Here is a 21929-nt window from a genome sequence, read left to right as displayed (position 1 = left end):
AAAAAAATCTTAGTGGGGCACTTGGTTGACTCAGTGGGTTAAGCGTCTGCCTTTGGCTCAGGTCATGATCTCAGGGTTCCGGGATCAAGCCCCACGTTGTGCTCCTTGCTCAGCGGGGAGTCTGCCTTTCCCTCTCCCTCTGACCCTCCCCGCTGCTCATGCTCTTGAGCTCTCACTCAACTGAATAAAAAAAAAATCTTTTTAAAAAGTTGTATATGGGCGCCTGGGTAGCTCCGTGGGTTGAGCCGCTGCCTTCGGCTCAGGTCATGATCTCAGGGTCCTGGGATCGAGTCCTGCTTCGGGCTCTCTGCTCAGCAGGGAGCCTGTTTCCTCCTCTCTCTCTCTGCCTGCCTCTCTGCCTACTTGTGATCTCTCTCTGTCAAATGAATAAATAAAATCTTTAAAAAAAATAAAATAAAAAGTTGTATATATATGTCTTACATTAAAAAATAAATAAATAAAAAGGAAAAAAAAAAAAGCCAGGTGCAGCAAAGAGGATAATAATCATTAGTCAACAATTTATTGAGTACCAGACATTGGTCTAAGAGTTTTACAGATATTAAGTTGCTAAATTCTCAAACAAGTCCATGAGGTAGGTGCTGTTATCAACGCGTTTTACAGATTAGGAAACTCAGGCACGGGGAGGTGAAATCACTTGCTCAAAGCCACAGAGCTTGGGAGTGAGAGAGTTCAGACTTATACCCAGGGACTTTGCCTCTACAGTATGTGGTTTTAACCACCTTTCCTTCATTCCTTCACTTGAGCAGAGTGAAGAAAAAATAAATGACACACATAGGCACATACATATTGCTGATATTTACCCAAAAAACCTGCAAAATCAGTGAACACAGCCTGAGTGCTAGAGAAAGACTGACTTTCCACTGCACACTCTTTTGTACCTTTCGAGTTTTTAGCCTGAAATTTTACACCCCCCCCCATGTCTTGAGTTAAATGGGGCCTGATTTCTTTATCTAGAGGAATCTGGAAAGAGAAGCAGTGAGGAGTCCCTTTGGGTCATTTTCAGCCTTGGACTTCAGCCCTTGTTTGTTTCCACCCTGCCAGCCAGACATCCCCTATGTAGTTCCCGACTTGCACAACTGTACATGATGACCCTGACTGCTTAGTTAATCAATGTCTGCCCATTCTCTTCCTCCTGCCTTTCTAACAGAAGTCCAATCACCAGCTTCCAGACCAAAATCTCAGGCTCAGCCTCAATTCCAGGTGGCAGGGGGGAATCCTGAGGAATCCAAGTTAATTGTGGTGGCTCCATCACAATGGCCAAGGATTAGTTCAGGATGGGCATGTAAGCCAATTTTGGACAATGAGAGGAGGAAGTCACTGCAGGGAGGCTTTAGCGGAAAGGTTTCCTTGCTTCCAAAGAGACAATATGGCAAGAGATGCTCCTCTCTTCTTGCACTAAAAATGATCACATCTGGTTGTGATGTCTGGACCTTTGGCAGTCACTCTAGGGCCATGAGGAGAGCCCATGTGGAGCCAAGCCTTCAGCTGAAGGTGGCAGAAAAAAGAGATTGGTAGCCTCAGGCCACAAGATCCTCCTGGAGCTATGGATTGTATGGTTGCCCAGAGCTCTCCCCAACTCTGGTGATGGGCAATATACAATCATCTCATTATTTTAGCCAGTGGCCAGTCAGGATCTTGTAACTTGGAGACCAAATTTTCCTTAGTTTTTTATAATGTTTCAAGTTTTAATTTAAATTTTTATTTTAAATTCTAGTCAGTTAACATCTAGTGTAATATTAGTTTCAGGAGTAGAGTTTAGTGATTCATCATTTCCATATAACGCCCAGTGCTCATCACAAGTGTTTTCTTACTGATACAGATACAGAAATACCCTAAAGCTGACTTCTCAAGGCTGGTGTTCTCTCTTCCCCCAAACCCAGGGCCGCCACACCTGCCATCCTGGCTTCGCTTCCCCCATCTGTCTCCGGCCTCAACCACAGCCTGACACCTTCTGATGCCTTCCTCTGGATGCCCCTCTAGCCCTTCACACCCACCATGTTCCAAACAAGCCTCAGTGTCTCCCTTCAAATGTGTTTTTTTCCTCCCAGGTCCCTATCTCAGGGGCAGCCAACCATCCTTGTGCCTTTCCCCAGCCTTGTCTTGCCCAAGACTGTAAGGCCTACACAGGGCCTGCCCACTTGGCCTCCTGGGCATGACCCCTCCACGGCCCCTCTTCCCTTCCCTCGGCCCTGCCCATGCCATCGTCCTCTGCTCTGTTCCTGCGCCAACCCCCCCTGTGCACCCAGCTCAGTCTCCCGCTCTGGTCTACCTCCACACAGCAGCTAAAGCCCAAATCCGACCACAGCCCTCTCCTGCTCAAAAACCTTCCATGGCTCTCTAGTGCTTTCAAGAAAGAGGCCAGGTTCCCAAACTGGTCATTTAAGGACACTTAAGATCCACCCATGTCCACCACTCCTCCCTCCTTCCCCCTCCCCCCATATTCTGGTGACAGTAAACCACTTGCCTGAAGCTGACATTGACAGGCTTTCCTACCTCCAGACGCACACAGTTTCCGCTGCCTGGAGTGCCCCCTGCGCCCTTTCTTCCTGAATGTTATCAAGGTCCTGTGCAAATGCCCCATCCCTTCCGTAACTTCCACCAGGCTTGGCAGAGGGAATGGTTCAATAGACGGGCCCATGGCTAGCAAGTGCTCTGACGTACCAGCTGCGTACCAGTACGCAGAAAACCTGTCACCTCCTAGTTCTGTGTCTGAGACCTTGTGCCTCAGTTTCCTCATCTGCCGAAAAAGGTGAAGATGTTACCTTCCTCGTATGTAAAGTACCTGGAGCAGGGCCTGGCCAAAGAAAGCACAGAATACCGGGGCTGGCTCTGTGACATCATCTTGGAAGTAATTACTGTTCTTGTGGCCATTTTACAGATGACATAACTCAGAATCACAGAGGTGAAGTGACTGCCCGAGGACAGAGGCAGGACGCAGCAGAGCTGGGATCTGAGCTTCAAGCAGGCTGGCTCCAGAGGCCAGTGTACTTTATACAGTTAGCCTCAGGAGGTGGGGACAGCTGTTACACTGGGATCCCGGCTCAGAGCAGGGCTGTCTGCGCCGTCCGGATCCAGGCTGGGTCCTGTCTCAGCTTCCAGCCGGTTGGGTGGCCGAGAAGGGTTCTATCCCACAGGCCTATGCCCGGGCTCCTCCACACGGATCTCGCTCCCTAGCGTCACTTGAGAAAAACAAGTCGGGTCCACCTTCTTCCCCTGCGTCCTTATCCCTTCTTCCAGGAAGCCCTCCCTGACCTTGCAGGCTGTACTGGGCCCAATCCCTGTGTTTCCTCCCCCTGAACCCCGCCCCCTCCACCCATGCTTTCTGGAACACACCTCTCTGCCTCCTCCGTGAAGTCCTACCTATCCTGGATGGCTGCTGTGTGGGGACAGATCTGTCTTCCTCAGTGGACTGGGAACCCAGGAAAGCTGGGCCCAGGGCCACCTCAATGCTCCTGGGTCCCTCACGCTGCCCAGCCTGAGGCCTGCCCAGAGGGAGTTCTAGATGAATGAATATATTCTTTCCATTTGACAGATGAGGAGATCAAAGCCCAAACAGGGGCAGCCACTTGCCCAAAGTATAGTGACCCATCAGGTGCCAGAAATGAGGTCTGATCCTAGAAACTGCTAGAACGGGCCAGTGAAGAGTGGCTGAGGGAGAGGCAGATGCAGTCAGTGACAGAATGAGACACAAAAAGAGTGAGAGGGAAAGCCAGAGAGCCCAGAGTTAGGGGAGTAAGAGAAGGGGCAGGGAGGGGGTTCCCAAAACAGGGCCATGGCGGTGCCCCGTGGAGCCTGGGACAGGTACAACAAAGGACGGACAGCTGGTGGCAATGCCTCGTGAACCCTGCGAACACGGGCCTGTGCTCAAGGACGGTCCAGTAGAGCCGCTCCAGTCACGGGGGCCCCTAAGCCACGGGCCAGGTCCTGCCAGCCTCAGGGCACCCGCCCCGGCTACCTGGGGATGGAGGCGTAGTCGGGGTGGGCGTCAGCAGCGAGCTGCTGGTGCGGTTCTGGCTGGGGGTCTACAATGCCCACACGATCATCCTCAGACTCGCTGAAGCTGGCAGGACATGGACTGGGCAGCAGGATGAGATCCGTGAGGCCATGAAGGTCCGACACGTGACGGAAACTCTGCAGCAGAAGCATCATGACGACCAGGCCCAGGAAGAGGTAGACTGTGGAGAGGGTGGAGGGGTGATGGGCAGGCTCAGACCCGCAGGGCAGGGCTCCCGCCCCAACCTTGGAGACCCTCCAGGGCAAGGCTGTGCCCCCCCACCCCTGCCCCGCCCCGGCCAGCCCACAGGCCCGCTCACCTGTGACCAGCACCTTGTAGAGGGCCCGGTAGGGCTGGCCGGGAGCCTCTCCAGGCACATAGTCACCCAGGCCGATGGTGGACAGGGAGATGAAGCAGAAGTAGAAAGCGTCCAGGAAGCTCCAGGCCTCCTCCAGGTGGGCAAAGACGGCAGCCGGCACCAGGAAGCAGACGGTCACGGCTACACCCAGCAGCGCCACCAGGTGCCAGCGGGCTGCCCGCCGGAGGCCCCAGCCCCAGCGCGTGGTCAGCCAGGAGAGGGGTGCGTGGGTCAGCAGCAGTGACAGGCGCTGGGCCGAGGACGTCAGCAGCAGCATGGTGGCCGGCACGCCCAGGAGCGCGAAAGCAATGGAAAAGGCCTTGCCTGCATCGGTCAGTGGCGTTGTGTACCCATAGCCTGGGGGAGCAAGGGGAAATCCTGCCATCAGCCTGGTGCATCTATTGGGGGGGGGGCTGTGGCCATCCTAAATGACACTTCATTACCCCCCAAAACCTGCCCCTCCCACAGCCTCTCATCTCCAGCAATGGCACCGCCGTCCCTCCACTGCTCAGGCTGCGAGCTTTGTCATCCATGACTCTCACGCCCACTTTCCACCTGCCAGGGAGTCTTGTTGTCTTGAGCTCCATGCGATCCTAAACCCGGTCACTTCACCCCACCCCAGCCCCAAGGCCTAACCCTGGGCCTATCTAAGGCAGCAGCCTCCTCCCTCCCTGGACTCCCTTCTCCCTCACTCCCGCCCTTGCCCGAGTCTGTCTGCCGTCAATCCCCCCGTTTCCACCCCCCACCTCACACATAGGGTCCAGAGGGACCCTATGAACACCTGAGTAGGGTCATGATCCTCCCACACCTAGAGCACGTCTGTGGCTCCATTCCATTCAAGTGAAAGGACAAAGCCCTCATCATGACCCACAAGGCCCCCGTGGCACATTCCCACCTCAGAGCCTTTGCACAGTGCATGACTATTCTTCTCCCCCATGGAAAGCTCTCCCCCCAAGGCTGGTACCCTCTATTCCTCCCTTTAGGTCTTTGCCCAAATGTCAGTTTTTCAGTAGGGACTTTCCTTACTCCCTTATTAAATTGTTACACCCTCTGACCAAAGTCTTTTTTTTTTTTTTTTTTTTTTTTTTTTTGTTTTCATAGTGCTTCAACCTTCTGGTAAACCATGTGGTTTACTTATTTGGTTGGCATCCCCCTCGTGACTAGAGTGCAGCTGCAGGACAGGAGAGGCTCCTGCCTGTTTGGTTCACTCACTGCCAAAGCCCCAGCATCTGACCCAGAGCAGACCCTCGATCATATAGTCAGAATAATGAATGAAGGGTGTAGGCTCTACGCTTAGCTCAGAACCTCCATGTCCCTTCCTCTAAAATGGGTGTGATGAGCCCCACTGGGCTCCCGGAGGACTGCGGGAATGCAGGGAAGGTCGGTGTGGCTGTGGGCGCTGCAAACAGAAAGAGGGTCAAAGAGAGTTCGGGCATGGGGGACACTGGCCCACTTCAGCCATGTGTAATTTAAAATCTCTCTCTTTTTTTTTTTTTCCACAAATAAAGAAAATCAAAGGGTCAGAGATATGACTGGGGGCGGTAAGGGCCCTGGTTTATGTTGACAGTAAAATGTTGTGCCAAGGGACTTCTGAGTGGCTCAGTCAGTTAAACGGCTGCCTTCAGCTCAGGTCATGATCTCAGGGTCCTGTGATCAAGCCCCACATCAGGCTCCTTGGTGAGTAGAGAGCTTGCTTCTCCCTCTGCCTGTGGCTCCCTCTGCTTGTGTATGTGCTCTCTCTCTTTCTCAATCTCTCTCTCTGATAAGTAGATAAAACAAAATCTTAAAAAAAAAATGTGATGCCAAAATGACCATGGGTTCACCCTGTGATCAATAAGAAAATGCGGAACCCCCACACACAAGCGGGCATTCACCTGTCCTTTCTCAAAAGAACCGGAAGCCAGGCCTGAAGAGAGACTACAAGAGCCAAAACATGAAGCCACCAAGGGTCCACCAACAGATGACTGGTAAACAAAAGGTGGGATATACATATAATGGGATATTATTTAGCCAGGAAAAGCAAATTCTGAGGCACGCTACAGCAGGATGAACCCTGAGGGCATTACGCTCAGTGAACGGAGCTAGTCACAAAAAGACAAACACTGTATGTTTGCACTGATCCCAGGCACTTCGAGTAGTTCATAGAAATAGAAACAGAAAGTAGAAAGTAGAATGGTGGTTATCAGGGGCTGCGGAGAATGGAGAATGGGGAGATATTGTTTTGATGGGTATAGTTTCAGGTCTCTTTCTTTCTCTTTTTTTAATTTATTTTATTTTTTTTAGATTTCATTATTTATTTGATAGACAGAGATCACAAGTAGGCAGAGAGGCAGGCAGAGAGGGGGAAGCAGGCTCCCCGCTGAGCAGAGAGCCTGATGCAGGGCTTGATCCCAGGACCCCGAGATCATGACCTGAGCCTAAGGCAGAGGCTTTAGCCCACTGAGCCACCCAGGTGCCCCTCTTTCTCTCTTTTTTAAAGAGAGAGAGTATGCACATGACCTGGGCCAGGAGGGGCAGAGGGAGAGAGAGAATCCCAAGCAGACTCTACATGCAGGGCAGAGCCGGACATAGGGCTAGATCTCATGATCCTGACATCAGACCCGAGCCAAATCCAGAGTCTGATGCTTAATTGATGGAACCACCCAGATGCCCCAGTGTTCTCTTTTTTTAGGAAGATCTGTGCCCAACGTGGAGCCTGAACTCTCAAGCCCTAGAGAAAGGGTAGCATGCTTCACCGAATGAGCTGGCCAGGCCCCCCTGTAGTTTCAGTTGTGGAAGATAAAAAGAGTTCTGGAGATGGACGGAGGTGATGGTTGTGTAACAGTCTGGATGTGCTTACTACTGCTGAACTGTATGCACAAAAATGGTTAAGATGGTAAATTTTAGGTGTTTGCTGGACAAAAATGTCTAGAAGTCGCTTGCTTCTCTCAGGTATAACTCACTGATCAGAAATTATTCCAGAAGTCATGCCTAGCTGCAAGGGAGGAGTGTCCAGCAAAACTCATTTTACCCCAGTTTTTAAAAGCTGTGTTAAAATACACAGACACCCCCACCCCCAGCTGAGCAGGGAGCCAGAAACTGGCTTGACTCTGGGCTCAATCCTAGGACCTTGAGATCAGGATCTGAGCTAAAGGCAGATGCCCAGCTGACTGAGCCACTCAGGGACCCTCCAAAACTCCAGTCCAGTGTCAAGCCTGCTTCTGGCTCCCTGTTCAGCGGGGGTCTGCTTCTCTCTCTCCCTCTGATCCTCCTCCTCTGCTTCTTTTTTCTTTCTCAAATAAATGCAATCTTTAAGAAAAAAAAAAAAAAGAAGAAGAAGAGGATGCCTATCCCCTTTCTTTCCTTCCTCCTCCTGCTGGCTGGAACACAAACATGAAGGCTGGACTTGAGTAGCCATATTGGACCATGAGGTGACCTTGTGAATGGAAATTGCACAGAGGACCACAAGGGTCTCTGACCATACAGCACCATTCTGGTCTTGGACTGATAACCTTGAATGTGAGCACGAAATAACTTTCATCCATTTAAGCAACTGTTCTGTGAGATTTATCACTTATGGCTCCAACCCTCATTAATCACAAGGATTTGGATGGAGAAACTCCGGCAGCCCAGCTGAAATGATAGGTTTGCAAATGACACAAAAACCTTATAAACAGAAAAACCATAGAGTTCACATAGAACAGAAGCTGTGAGCCTTTACCAACCACCTCTAATAGCTGAGTGCCAATCAGGGCTTTGCCACGTATTCCCTGCCTGACCTTGGTCGCGTGCCTTCTCCTCTCTGAGCCCCAATTGGCCCCTAGTACCGCCAAATGGGCTCATGAACAGCCCCCATCTTCAAGGACAAGTGCAGTAACCCTCTCTGGTTGGGGCAGGGCGCAGCACTGAGCAAGGGCATGGGAAGAGTTAGCGTGATTGTCATGCTCACTTCCCCTCTCTCGGTTCCCAGTTCCGGGGGGCTGACCCTCCACCAAGGCCTCAACTACAGACATTGGCCCGGCTGTGGCTGCCTCGGCGGAGTCCAGGCCCAGGTCTTCCACAAAAGACGCGGGCCTATGACACAACCAGGACACTCTTCTGAATCATGTCTGGTTTTCTGCTTCTCTCGATACATTCAGGGCTCCGGGTTCACCGACAATGATTACAACCCAGGCTCAGTAAACCTGTTATTACCAGCACTTCCCACGGACGAGGACTCTCTCTGCACTCTCGTCTTGACTCCGCTGTGTTTTAGCTGCGATCCTAAGCCACTTTAGGAAGAATCCCTCCTCCCCTCCCTCCGTGTCACTGCTCAGTCATTTTTCCAACCACTGAACTCTTGAGGCCACCCTCGGCTCTAAATCTCCAGCTGCCTTCACTATCTTTGGAGCTGAGGTCAGTCTCTCTCCCCTATGGCAAGAACCTACCATTTTTAACAAATGTCAGAATAACCTTTCCTTCCACACTACACCCATGTATCACCCTTCTCCATGCAAGCCGAGGAAGCCCCAAGAGGTGTGTTGGTTAAAAGCACAGGACTCTGAGCCCTCGTGGCATCAGTTCAACTCTCCAGATTGCACGTCCCTACCTGTGCGGTCTTGGGCAAACTGTCCAATCTCTCTGGGCTTCAGCGTATTTCGATGAGAAAACAGTGCCACGAATGGTACCTGCCTCTCAAGGCCGTGTGCTGACCAAGGTAAAGGCCATCCACGCTAAGTCCTCTATAGGTTTCATGATTACTGTGATGTGGGGACTGTTACGATCTCCATTTCAGAGATGAGCTACAACCCCTGAGGCCCAAAGGAGCAACAGCTGCACAGAAAGGCAAACCCAGGCTGTGCCTGCCTTGAGTTTGGCTTCTGCACCTGTCCTGGCGGGGACAACTTCTCATAAGCCAGGATCTGGAAGGAGGCAGAGAGAGACGCTGAAGGGACCCCGTGGAGCCTAGAAGCAGGTCGGACAGGCCCGGCCAGCTGGGTAGAACAGAGTCTGGGAGAAGTACCCAGCCCTGCTGCCTGTGGTCTTGGTTTGCTGGTCCACACCACAGAGCTCCAAGCCAGTGGCCACCTGCTACTTCTGGGAGGTGGAGGAGTTAAGAGTCTGGGCCTGTCCCAGCTTCCTCCCCCAGTCCAAATCCCCAGTAGAGGTGAAGAGGAAGTTTGGGGGCTGGGGAAAGGCAGTGGGAGGAGCAGCAGAACCTGATGACAAAGGAATTTCCCAGGTCTGGGTGCTGAAGCAGGAAAGGATTTTTAGAATAGGGCTGGGGGGAGGGGGTCAGTTCCACTTGGTGGAGAGGGGTGTTCAGAGAAGGGGAGTCAGTAACCTGAAATCAGAGGCCAGCGTCCTGGTTCAGAATGGATCCTGGCTCAGGGCTGGGGTCCTGAGTCCCAAGGAAGGAGGGGACAGGCATTGCTGGTGGCATCTTGCCAATCATGAAATAGAACTGGGAGGGGAATCCTCAGGCAAGGGCGCTTCTTAGCCTGTGGAAGCTTGAGGGGATGTGATGGGAGTAGACAATGCTACAGGGATGATGGGAGGAGGCGGGTGTCCCAGGTCCTGGCTGAGAGTGTGAAGGGTGGAAAGAGGTCACGAGTGGGTACTGAGAAGGGTTCCAGGGGCCTGGAGTGTCCTTGACAGAGGGGAGAGTTTCCAGTCCAAAGCCAAGGGGAGCAGTGTTGGGGTGGAGATGGAGGTCCCACTTGTGGGTCTGGAGAAGACTAGAGGGGAGTCAGGTGCCCAGCAGATTCCCCTTCTTAGGAAGTCCAAGGTGAGCAGGGGGTCCCGGGATAGGGGTAGTGGGTGCAGAGAACAGAGTCTCTCAGCTGGCATCCTGGGGGGTGGGGGGTGTGAAGCGGGATTCTGCTCTCGATGACAGTGTGTGTGGGAGGCACTGGGGTCCCTCCTGATAGAAAGTCCAGGTCGTTCCAGGGCTCTTACTGAAGGGTTCCAGGGTCCAGAGAGTGGCAAGAGTCTCATCTAGGGGTTCTTGCGTTCAAAGAGACTCTCATGGAGATGTCCCTAGTTTGGAAAGTGCTAGAAGGGCTCCTGTATCTACAAGTCAGGGCTACCTGCTGGGGAATATGAGGCTGAGGGGTGGTCCTTGGTCTGGAGGAGGGCAGGGTGCCCTTGCTGGGGAGTGGTCTAGGTCCAGGGGGGTGGAAGTCACCCATCAGGGCCCAGGTCCCTGTTGAGGGATCTGTACTGGCAGTGCAGTCTTTAGCAACGGTGCCCTGAGAGGATGTAGACATTCACGGTCCTCACTGGGGCACCAGGGCCAGGAGGAGGCTGTGGTAGGACTTCCCAAGGAGCATCCCTGAAGGACATATCTGGAGACTCAGGAGACATTGTGGACAGAATGGCAGTCTGAGCCCAGAGACAAGGACAGAGGTCCCTGCGTGTCTGAGGTCCGGGTCCAGAGGAGGTGAGGGTCCCCCGAAGCAGGATCCTAGGTTTTCGCTGGAGGTCTCTGAACATAATCCTAGGCCCAGAGGGGACTGGACGGGCACGGGTCTCCAAGGGGGTTCAGGCAGAGGAATGGGGTCCCAAATGCTCCCTAGAAGGTACTCTGAGGGCAGCCCTAGTCCCAAAGGGAACTGTGTTGGGGGATTCCTGCTGGGAGGAAGGGCTTCGATGGGGGTTAACCAAAGGGGGAGTTCTCGCCGGTGTGCACCCTAGGTCCTCGTTGGGGGTTTTCCTGGGGGATCCTAGTCCCAGAGCGGACTGGAAGCGATCTGCGGGGATAAGAGTACTTCGCAATGACGCCCGGGGTCCCCAGATGGGGCAGCGCTCACGTACCCACGGTGGTGACCAGCGTGCTGGCGAAGAAGAGCGCCGAGGCAAAGTCCCAGGCGGGGTCCGAGGCGTTGGCGGGCCCCGAAGCGTTGGCGAGCGCAGCGCGCCCCAGCCGTCCGGCAGCCAGCACCCGCTCCACGAAGGCGTCCAGGGCCGGGGCGGCCACGCATGGGCTGCGCCGCAGCAGTTCCTCGCGCAGCGTCTCCAGCTCCGCCCGGAGGCGAGCTTCGTGGGGCCGCTCCAGCCGCGCCACCAGCAGCGCGCCCAGCACCAGGTAGACCGCGTACGCGGCCAGGGCGCCCGCCAGGAGTGCGCCCCGCCGCATGGCGCCCGCCGCGACCTGCTCTCCACCGCCCCCGCCGCCCCGCTGACGTGGCCCCCGCCTCCTGGCAGCCCGGAGCCCAGCTTCAGTTCCGGCAGGGCTCGAGGCGCGGCTGCGGGCGCCCCGAAGAGGAAGAGGGAAAAATGGGGGGGGAGGCCCCGCCTCCGGTAAACTGAGGCACGCCCCAGCGCCAGGTGTTGAGTGCCGGGAGGGCGGAGCCCCGCGCTCCTGGACCGAGGACACCAACAGGATGGACAGGGTGGAGGGGTTTCTCCATTCCTTCCCTCTCGTCCTCCCAGTAGCCTGGGCTCCCTAAGTTAGAGAAAATCTCCACTCTTTTCCACTGGCCGACCGGGAAGTCGCTCCCTAACTCCCCGGGGCCATCACGAAGATTGTGCACTGCATCGAGGCGCGTGGCTGGAGACAAGGGGACAGACTGAAATTCGGTCCTTGCTCCATTCGCCTAGTCCTGCGTTCTGGATTGGGGCTGCACCCGCCCGGAGGGGACACTGTAAAATTCACAAGGAGGGGGGCGCCTGGGGGACTCAGGGTGCTGGGCGCGCAGGACTCTTGGTTTGCGCTCAGGTAGTGTGATCTCATGGGCTATGGGATCCTGCTGGGGTCGGACCTGGCTCAGCCCGGAATCTTCTTGAGGAGTCTCTCCCTCTGCACTTCCCCCTACTCACAGGCGCACAATCCCTCTCTCTTTCTAAAATAAATAAATCTTTAAAAATTTTTCAGAGGGGGCACCTGGGTGGTTCAGTGGGTTAAAGCCTTTTCCTTCAGCTCAGGTCATGGTCTCAGGGTCCTGGGATAGAACCCTGCATCCAGGTCTCTGCTCAGCAGGGAGCCTGCTTCCCCCTCTCTCTCTGCCTTCTTCTCTGCCTACTTGTGATCTCTGTCTGTCAAGCAAATAAATAAAATCTTTAAAAAAAAAAAAAAAAAAAGCCTCTGCCTTCAGTTCAGGGCATGATCCCAGGTCCTGGGATAGAAACCCGCTCTTTGCTCCACAGAGAGCCTGCTTCCTCCTCCCTCTCTCTGCCTGCCTCTCTGCCTACTTGTGATCTCTGTCTGTCAAATAAATAAATAAAATCTTTAAAAAAAATTCAGAGAATCTTAACTGTACAGAACAAGTTGAAGGTTGCTGGAGGGGAGGTAAGTGAAGGGATAGGGAACTGGGTGATGGGCCTAAAGGAGGGCGCCTGATGGAACGAGCACTGGGCATCACTAATTCTACCCCCAAATTAATAATACATTATATGTTAACTAACTTGAATTTAAATAAAATAATAATGATAATAATAATTATAATGATAATAATAATAATAATAATTCACAACAAGGGACACCACAAGGCAGGTGTCCCCTATCCCTCACGGACAAAGGGAGGATCCTTAGCTCAAATATCTGTTCAGCACCTACTTCGTATCTGGCCCTTTGGTGGGGACACAGCAGTGACCCAGACAGCTCTAGACCTAGCCCACCGTGGCAGGGGGTGGGTGGGGTCCCAGCACTTCAAGTTCTAGACCTTGGCCGTGGGGGCGGGGAGAGGGGTGCTCCCAGAGTGGCAGCCAAGAAGGTCAGGGGTGTGATGAGGGAAGCACAGACAGAGTGACTGGAGCTGGGACGGGGGACACCGAAAAGACTGGGAATGGATCCCCCAGGAACCCAGAGGAGAAAACTGATCCAACTTAGATGGGGTGAAGAGAGCTTCCTAAGGAAAGGGATGTTTGAACTGAGGCATTAAGGGAGAGCAGGAGTAGGCCAGGGTCCCTCTTCCTAGCAGAACCACAGTACACCCCTCTATTTAGGGGGGTGGGAGTTCTTCCCTGCTCCCTGTTTTTCTCCACATACACTTCCAGCTGTAACTCAGTACTCTCCCTAACGGCCATTGGAGGGCAGCCAGGAATCCCGAGCACATAAGAATGGCAAAGGAGCAGGGCTTGGGGCCTGGCTAGGACACACCCCAGCTGGTTCTATTTATGAAGCTGTGACAGTTCTAGGGGCAGAGCCCAACTTGAGGCTGACAACCCACAGGAAGAGACACTTGATGATAAAAACAGAAAAAACGGCAGCTGCCAGTGATCACAGGCTTACACTATGTCAGGCCCTGTGGACACAGTGGCCTTGTAGTGAATCCTCGACCTCTCCTATATCATTCCCATTAAACAGATGAGAACATTTAGGCTGAAAAAGGGTCCAGTCGCACAACTCGTAAGGGGTAAATACGAGGCCAGCTGGAAGCCAACACGCTTCCTTTATTAATATTAATATCACAAAACATTCACGGAAGAACTTAAGACAGGGAGAGCTGCAGATGAAAAATGTTGGGGGGAGGGCTGGATGATAAGCCAGGGGTCCAGAGGAGGAATGCGGGTACCTCAGTCATGAAAAAAGGACCGCGACTGAGCCAGGGCTCATAACTGAGAGGCCAGACCAGTCCTCGAGGTCCCTAGAAAAGACAGTATCTCAGAGGAAGAACGGGAAAGCCACAGTGACAGGGTCACTTGCTGACATCCTTCCGGAGTGCTATCACTGCCCAGAAGTAGCTTCTACCATTACTTTTGCCTGAGACAGGCGGAGGGGACTGAGAGACAGAGAGACTACGGAGCCTTCATTTTTAGGGTTGCTCGCTTGCTGCTGTGCCTCTGCGTGCTCCGTGTGGCTGGAGGTTGCGCAGTGGTTTCGGCAAACCCGGCAAAGCCAGGTCGCGACGCCCGAGCATTTTTACGACACCTGGTTCTTCCTACCTAATTTATCGGGTGCCCTTTTCTCACTCTAAATACTCACCTTAATACTTAAGGTCTGCCGAAATTGTATAAGCGTTAGAGTCTGCACAACTCCGCTTAGCCCCCTCGAAAATACAAATGGATCTCTCCTCCCCGCCGCACGCCGTTCCCTGGCTCCCCAGTGCTCTCAGCGATCCAAATCAATCCTCTGTCTCCATTTCCCGTCCGTCTCATCCCTTGATGCCTACACTTCCCATCATGCACGATAGAGCCAACTCTAGGTTGTCCTCGGCCCCGCCCTCTCGCTCCACTAGCTCTGACTCTCGCCTTCCGCCACCGGCCTCCAGTCCCCGCCTCTTACCCACTGCCAACTCGTAAGGGCCTCCGCGAGGGGCGTGGCCTCTGAGCTATCGTGACACCCATTGGCTGTCGCGTCGTCGGTGGGCCGTGGCTACGGGAGCCGGGCGGGCACATTTCGAACCGTGGCTGGGGCGGCGGCGGCTGCGGCGGCTGCGACGGTGAAGGATGCACCCGGCAAGCTTGGCGGCGGCGGGGACGCCCCGGCAGCGTAAGTGGCGTACGTGGCCAGTCGTGGAGATCGGGGCGGTGGGGGTGGGGTGGCTGGCTGGGGCGTGGCGGGGCCGCCGCGGCAGTTGGCGAGGTCGCTGCAGGTCGGAGGTCACGGGGTCAGGGAGCTGGAGCTTCGGGGTGTGCACTGCGCTGGGATGCCAGGACCGGGTAGGGGGCGCGTTGGGGTCGATCCTTCTTTAGGAAATTACTTTGGGAAAATACAACTTTGGGCAGGATATTGTGCTCTACAGGAAAACGGGACTTTCATTCATTTGCAGTTAGCGATCAGCCTTCTTCCCAGCCTCCGGTGGCCTCGGGCTGTCGCCCACGCTCCTCAGGACAGCGTTCAGAGCCCTTCGTGAGCTGAGAGGACCCTGTTTACCTCTCATTTAAGATTTGAACCTGTATATCTTGTACTCTACACTCCTTTTTCTGTCTCTGTTAATTTGTATCTCTCTTGAAGTTCTTCATCTCGTTGAGTGTGCCTGCATCTCATTTCTTCATTGAGCAGATCCTGCCTCAGCTCCCCTAGGGCCAGGCAGGACCTGTGCTGGAATCTGGGTACCTGGTAATAACCAGCCTAGCAGTAGTCCTTGGTAACTTCCAACTCCGAGTTTAGCGGTGAGACAGACGCCAAACTCGGAACAAGCAAGTCAGCGGGAAAATCTGGGGAGTGATTTTTCCCTGTAAAGGGAAGAATCAAGGATTCAGTGGAGGTTCAGAGGCCTGATGTCCTCGTTCCTCCCTTCAGCCATTAATAAGGTGCATGGTGGACCACGTGGTGGGTGATGCTGGGGCCACAGCCCTGGTTCCTGTCCTCAGGGAGCTACCAGTACAGAGCCTCCGTGCTGTGTTGCCGGTGTTAATCAATCATGGGAAGATATTCCACAGTGCTGGCACTGCATGTTCCAAGGCCTGTGTGGGCCAGGAGCTTGGCAGAGTCAGGGCCCAAGAGGCCAGTGTGTGATTGGGTGCAGTGAGGCCCAAGTGGTAGCAAACGAAGGTGGCTGGCCAGGCTGGGGTCATGCCAGGCCTTGTAGGCCTGTAGATTTTATTCCCCGCACAGTGGGGACTGATCTTAGGCAAGGGACAAGAGATGTTCCCTTGCACATTTAAGATCACTGTGACTGCTGACTGGAGAGAAGGTTGGTGGAGCAAGAATGGGCAAGGGGATTTAGGAGGAGAACATTTAAGTCACGTTCAAGACCATGGAGTCTGCAAGGGGAGGGTAAACATTGAGACATAGTGGGTGAGAACTGGCGATTAGTTGATTGGGTGCGAGAGAGAAGGGGAATCAGAAGCTTGGACACTGGGGGGTGGGCACTGTTGGGAGCTGGATGGACCTGGGTGTGGGAGCAGGAGAGAAGTGGTGGCTGGAGACAGGGCCCACCGCCCAAGGGGCACAGTGGCTGGGAAAGCTGTGGGCAGGTGAGAGGCAAAGCCAGAAGTGTGCGAAACTGGGCCACACGTTTCAGGAAGCTAAAAAAAAAAAAAAGTGCTGGGTGGAGAGGGACCAAGCTCGAGACCCTCAGCTCCATAAAGGCAGGACTTTTGGTCTTTTTGATCATTGCCTAACACACAGGGGTGCTCAAGAGATGTTTGTGGGGCTCAGGAAAGAGGAGGAGGAGGTGGGTGCAGTGTCTCGGAAGCCAAAAGAGCAGAGAGCATGGTGGCATCACACGCTGCTCAAGCTGGGTGGCAGTGGCTAATGGCCTTGGGCTGGCAGTGTCGAGGTGTGTTTAGGAGGTCAGAGGGAGGCAGAACCCCAAATACTGAGAGCTGAAGGGTGCAACAGGGAGTAAGGAAGGGCTTGCACTAAAGGGGCAGGGGGAAATGCCGGTGAGCCTTGGGGCTAAGTGGGCTGGGATTAGTGCTGCTGGCTTTGGGATTGAGCGCCCTTGGATTTGTCTTCAGGCGACAGAAAACTGAGAGGAAGAGTTGAGGGCCTTGTAATTGACAGTAAGGGACAGGGATCAACAGGCCAGGGGCTGAGGAGTTTATGAGCATCACTGGACTTTGGGCCATGAACTGTTCCACGGAAGAGAGAACTGAGATGCGGACCGAGTCAGCACACAGATTATCGAGTTCCTCTCCACCAACCAACTGTAACCCTCTTACTTGCTCCCTGGATCCACAGTGGTGCTTGGGACACAGGAGGAGCTCACTCAGTAACTGCTGGGTTGCTGTTGCTTCCGGGTTGGGAGCAGGGACCCTGGGTCCAGAGCGCTGGGTTCAAATTCATCCTCCCCACATTCCCTTTCTCTTCTCTCGTCCTTACCCTACCCTGACTAAGCACGCCTCCAGCAAGTCCTGACCCTCTGACCCGCAGCCCCCCTCCACCACTGCCCCCACCCCTCCATCCCTTCTTCTCCCCCCACCACTCCCCCACTGGAGCAGCTCCCTCCCTCTCCCTGCCCCCCCACCCCAGTTTGTTACCCACAAGAAGCCAGAGGGACCTTTTAAAAACTTGAAGCCTGGCTCTGCTCCATTCTGGCCCAGTGACTTCGGGCAAGGGCCTGAACCTCTCTGGGGCTGGCTTTTCCTGTCTGTAAAGCAGGGGCGGGGGCTAGGGGTGGACAATAGCACTGATGCAGATAAATGAGTTAGTCCATAGCGCATAGAACACAGCACAGGATGTGGCAAGTGCTCACTTGGGGTTTAATTACCTTTAACATCGAGCAGGCCCGCCTGGGCTAGAGTCCTGTCCCGTCACTCACTCAGCCTGGTGCTGCACATAGGTCATACCCACCCCACCCCATCCTGGCCTGTCACCACCTCTGTAACATGGGGTGGGCCCTCATTTCTCAGCATTTCATCAGCCCTCTACTCCAGCCCTGTGTTAGGGGCTGGGGATCCAGGCATGAACAAGACCAAGCTCCCCACCTTGGGGGGCTCCCATTTGAATGGGGAGACAGTGAGCAAAATAAAGTGGCCAATGTATGAGCTAGTGTGTTCTGGGTAGAGTAAGTGCACCAGGGAAGGGGGACGGGGAGTGCTGTCAAGGACCATGTGGTTGGAGACAGGATGGTAGGGAAGGCACTGCAGAGCCAAGACCTCAAGGAGGGGAGGGAGCCATGGGGTGGGCACAGGGGGTGTGGGGGGGAAGGATTCGAGCAGAAGAACAGCACTCGCAAAGGCCCTGAGGTGGAGCATGCCTGGTGTCTTCGCTGGCCACTGAAGCCCATGTGGCTAGAGCCAACAAGGAGGGGAGCGCAAAGGGAGACACTGACCGAGACCCTGTTTGTAAAAGGCTTAGGGCAGGATCCTGTGAACAGCAGGCCCAGCACAAAGTAGCTCTCTACATCATTGTCACTGTGGTGTTTTGGATGGATTGAGGACAGGCAGACAGAGCCCGCCTCGCACCTGCCTCGATGCCCATCTGACCTGAAAACCAGTGCTTCATGGCAGCGGGAGGAGAGCACCTACGGCCTGAATGACGCCCCCCACCCTCTTCCCCTGCAGCATCCAAGCGGAGGATCCCCGTGTCCCAGCCCGGCATGGCTGACCCCCACCAGCTCTTCGATGATACGAGTTCGGCCCAGAACCAGGGCTACAGGGCCCAGAGGGCACCCGGTGGCCTGGGCTACCCTGCAGCCTCCGCCTCGCCCCAGGCTGCCTTCCTGGCGGATCCTGTGTCCAACATGGCCATGGCCTACGGGAGCAGCCTGGCCGCCCAGGGCAAGGAGCTGGTGGATAAGAACGTGAGTGCACTGGGCTGCCTCGGGTCGGGGAAAGGCAGGGGACGTGAGGCCAGGGCTTCAGGCGTGGGTTCTGCCTCCCCCTAGATCGACCGCTTCATCCCCGTCACCAAGCTCAAGTACTACTTTGCTGTGGACACCATGTATGTGGGCAAAAAACTGGGCCTACTCGTCTTCCCCTACCTGCACCAGGTCAGCACTGCGCCACGGAGGGCAACACCATCCGAGGAGGGGGACAGTCTGGGGCTGGTGGGGGGTGGGGGTAGAGGGTGAGTCAGAGGCCAGGTAGGTATTGAGTGGGAGGGTAGGTTTGCCCCGAGAGGGGGCCTGGAAGCAGCATGGGAGGAGCCCAGTCTGTGGGTCCCACCTGCTCCCCTCACTCTCCCCACAGGACTGGGAAGTGCAGTACCAGCAAGACACACCTGTGGCTCCTCGCTTTGACGTCAATGCTCCTGACCTCTACATTCCAGGTCTCCCCCTCCCCATCACTGCCCCACACCCTCCTCCCTCTGGGTGGGCACGTCTAGGGCAGAGGTCTAGGTGCCTAGTGGCCTGGGATGGTCCATCTTCCTCTGACCAGTGTCTGTGTGTCTGCCTCCCACAGCTATGGCTTTCATCACTTATGTCTTGGTGGCTGGCCTGGCGCTGGGGACCCAGGATAGGTAAGGGAGGCCTGGGGTAGGCAGAGTGGGGTGAGGTTTGGGGGGCTGCGGGGCAGTCAGGAAGGTCTCTTGGATCTCCCTGTCTTGGAACAGCACCATCATGCACCCATCTGGTCCAGGACAGAGCCCTTGGGGTCATGGTCAGTGTTACCCTTGCCTCCTCCCTTGCTTTCCACCCACGTGCAGCCCATTACAACACCTGTGGCCGGTGACTCCATCCTTTTTAGCCTCCACCACCAGATCCAGCTCTTCCTCACTGCCTCCTAACCAGCTGCTTTGCCCACATGCCCTCTGTACCCTGACTCCAACAGCAGCCAGGAAGATCTGGTGTGAGACCTGGGTCTGGCCCTGTCTACCCTGCTCAGAAGCTGCCCAGAACTCTCCCATCCCCAGATCTAGCCCTGGCTCCTTAGTTTCACGCACTACACTGCCTCCCTGCAGCCTCTCTCTGTCCTGACTCAGAGTCCTGACTCTGCTTCACCATTCTAGTCCTGGTTCCATCCTCCAGAGGGCCTGGTGCTGTCCGTTCCCACCCCAGGGCCTTTGCACATCCAATTCCCTTTGCTCCAGAGTATATTCCTCCCTTGCATCACCTGCTGAGCACCTGCTCACCTGCAACGTCTCCCCTCTGGTGTCAGTTACTCGGGGAAGTATTCCCACCCCGAACTGGGTGAAGCCCCCACATCTCACTCATAGGCTCCAGTTCATTTCTTTTGTGGCACTGAACTGTCATTAGAATCAGTTAATTGTTGTACTTGGGATATGGCAGAGGCCATGGTCCTTCCCCGCCAGTCAACTCCTTATTCCTTCAGGACTCAGCTCAGGTGTCTTCTCCTCTGGCGGTGCCCTCTGTGACACCTTCTCCTGAGTAAGTCAGGCACCTCCCATGCCCTGTGCTTCCCTCATCCCAGCCCCGACCTCTCAGGGCTGTCACTGAGGACAGGTCCACCTTCCCTGGCACGAGACTTCCAGGAAGATAGAGTCCAGATCCCTCTTGGTCACTGTTCAATCTCTAGCCCCACCCAACACAGGCTGTCTCCAGCTGGATGCTCTGGGAGGGTGTGAGCTGGCTATCAGGGTGACAGTCTGGTGCCCGCAGGTTCTCCCCAGACCTCCTCGGGCTGCAGGCAAGCTCTGCGTTGGCCTGGCTGACCCTGGAGGTGCTGGCCATTCTGCTCAGTCTCTACCTGGTCACTGTCAACACTGACCTCACCACTATTGATCTGGTGGCCTTCTTGGGCTACAAATATGTTGGGTGAGTAATCCCCTTCCCACTTTCCACCCCATCCCCCACCACTGCCCCAGCCCTGAGGCCTTGCCCTCAGACCAGCCTTCCCCTCTCTCCCCAGGATGATTGGCGGGGTCCTTATGGGCCTGCTCTTTGGGAAGATTGGCTACTATCTAGTGCTGGGCTGGTGCTGTGTGTCTATCTTTGTGTTCATGGTGAGCCGGGTGGGGTTGGGGAGGAGGAGGGTTGAGGGCACAAGCCCTGAGTCAGGGTCCCCGGGGCATCCAAGCAGAGGATGTTAGGCAAGGAGTTGAGGTGAGAGCCCCTTCACTGAACTGAGGAGGCTTCAAGTACCTGTCTCAGCCTGGGGGTCAGCAGGGCTTCCCGGAAGAGGGGGTTATGTAAGCTGGGGTGGGAAGGCAGAGCAGGAGCCAGGCGGCCTGTCAGGCTGGGCTCTCACCCTCACACCACCCTTCCATGGTGGGCTCTCCTGCGAGAGTTTGTTAGGATGAAAAGAGGTTTGGTACCCTTGGAAACAGCTTCTCTGGATCCCCAGCAAATTCCTTCCTCTCTTTAAACATGTTTCCCGTTTTGCAGAAAGGGGGGTGATGATGAAGGCACCCCAGGGCCCTGGGAGGAGGCCGCATGAGGAGGTGTGAGGAGCAGAGGGCAAAACTGGTTGGCCAAATCTCACCCTCAGAGAAACTCTGACGTAGAGGTCATTACTTAAAGGTTAAAACAAAAAAGCAAAAAAACCTTCCTGGCTTGTGTTGAAAACTGTCATCCGGCCAATATAAGCAGGGTGGCAGCAGCCACGGCTGAGCCTGCTGCCCTCCTCGGGCAGGGTATGTGAAGCTCCGCGTCTCACTCAGCTCGGAGCCCTCACATTTGCTCCCGAGCCTTGGGGAGAAGCAACTCCTCACCATCCCTTAGAGGAGATGTGTGTGTGTGGGGGGAAACCTAGGCTCCCCACGAGCAGAGAGACTCGAACCCAGCCGCCCCGGTGGAGGGAGAGAGGCAGGACTTGGAAGTACCTGCCCACGCCTCCGCCCGGCGCAGGACTCAAGGGTGAACCCCCTCCCGCCCCAGATCCGGACGTTGCGGCTGAAGATCCTGGCGGAGGCGGCGGCCGAGGGCGTCCCGGTACGCGGGGCCAGGAACCAGCTGCGCATGTATCTGACCATGGCCGTGGCGGCGGCGCAGCCCCTGCTCATGTACTGGCTCACCTTCCACCTGGTGCGGTGAGGGCTGCCCGGCCCACGCCCCCCGGCTGCTGCTGCTCCTCGCGGCCGCGCGCTGCTGCCGCTCATCCTCCCGCCCGCCTGCGGGGGCTCCGGCGTCGCCCCCACCCCGAGACCCTGCCCCCGCCCCTCCCCGTCGCCGAGGTGCCTAGATTTCCTGCGGCACCCGCCGCTCGGTAGAGCGGCCGCTGTTCCGGAAACAATAAACGGTGATGGGAACGGCCTGCGCACCTCTCTTTGGCGCGGCCGCCCGGCAGGGGGCAGGCCGGGCCCCGAGAAGGGGGACGGGCGGGGCGGGGCCGGTACCCAGCTTGGCGACCAGAAGGCTACCCGAG

At 55.5% G+C, this 21929-nt stretch overlaps 2 protein-coding genes across 4 annotated transcripts; one reads left to right on the top strand and one right to left on the bottom strand.

Moving 5' to 3' along the window:
* Nucleotides 1-498: 498 nt before the first annotated feature.
* KCNK6 (potassium two pore domain channel subfamily K member 6) lies at nt 499-12171 on the bottom strand. The gene is made up of 3 exons (XM_004776244.3): nt 11148-12171; nt 4335-4730; nt 499-4196 (listed from the first exon to the last, which is right to left on the bottom strand). The coding sequence occupies exons 1-3, from the start codon at nt 11467-11469 to the stop codon at nt 3973-3975; spliced, it is 942 nt and encodes a 313-aa protein (XP_004776301.1). The 5' UTR covers nt 11470-12171; the 3' UTR covers nt 499-3972.
* A 2474-nt stretch (nt 12172-14645) lies between these two features.
* YIF1B (Yip1 interacting factor homolog B, membrane trafficking protein) lies at nt 14646-21818 on the top strand. 3 transcript variants are annotated; one of them, XM_004776242.3, is made up of 8 exons: nt 14646-14763; nt 18228-18466; nt 18551-18655; nt 18855-18933; nt 19068-19125; nt 20225-20380; nt 20475-20568; nt 21443-21818. In XM_004776242.3, the coding sequence occupies exons 1-8, from the start codon at nt 14721-14723 to the stop codon at nt 21596-21598; spliced, it is 930 nt and encodes a 309-aa protein (XP_004776299.1). In that variant the 5' UTR covers nt 14646-14720; the 3' UTR covers nt 21599-21818. The 3 variants fall into 3 exon arrangements, with proteins under 3 accessions (XP_004776299.1, XP_004776298.1, XP_004776300.1); XM_004776241.3 differs by having other exon boundaries at nt 14668-14772; XM_004776243.3 differs by lacking the exon at nt 14646-14763 and adding an exon at nt 14838-14933.
* Nucleotides 21819-21929: the final 111 nt, after the last annotated feature.

Source organism: Mustela putorius, unplaced genomic scaffold (assembly GCF_011764305.1).
Source record: "Mustela putorius furo isolate JIRA1106 unplaced genomic scaffold, ASM1176430v1.1 tig00000196_pilon_pilon_pilon, whole genome shotgun sequence".
Taxonomy (NCBI): Eukaryota; Metazoa; Chordata; class Mammalia; order Carnivora; family Mustelidae; genus Mustela; species Mustela putorius.
This window is presented reverse-complemented; position numbering and strand designations above follow the sequence as displayed.

What these genes read in the sequence shown, in the direction of transcription:
- KCNK6 (XM_004776244.3), bottom strand. Translation starts at nt 11,469, where the DNA reads ATGCGGCGGGGCGCACTCCTGGCGGGCGCCCTGGCCGCGTACGCGGTC. An exon ending in CACGCTGGTCACCACCGTGG is followed by an intron (nt 4,731 to 11,147) that starts GTACGTGAGCGC and finishes TTGCTCCCCCAG; the next exon opens with GCTATGGGTACACAACGCCA. An exon ending in CTACAAGGTGCTGGTCACAG is followed by an intron (nt 4,197 to 4,334) that starts GTGAGCGGGCCT and finishes CCCTCTCCACAG; the next exon opens with TCTACCTCTTCCTGGGCCTG.
- YIF1B (XM_004776241.3), top strand. Translation starts at nt 14,721, where the DNA reads ATGCACCCGGCAAGCTTGGCGGCGGCGGGGACGCCCCGGCAGCGTAAG. An exon ending in AGGAGCTGGTGGATAAGAAC is followed by an intron (nt 18,467 to 18,550) that starts GTGAGTGCACTG and finishes GCCTCCCCCTAG; the next exon opens with ATCGACCGCTTCATCCCCGT. An exon ending in TGTCTATCTTTGTGTTCATG is followed by an intron (nt 20,569 to 21,442) that starts GTGAGCCGGGTG and finishes CTCCCGCCCCAG; the next exon opens with ATCCGGACGTTGCGGCTGAA.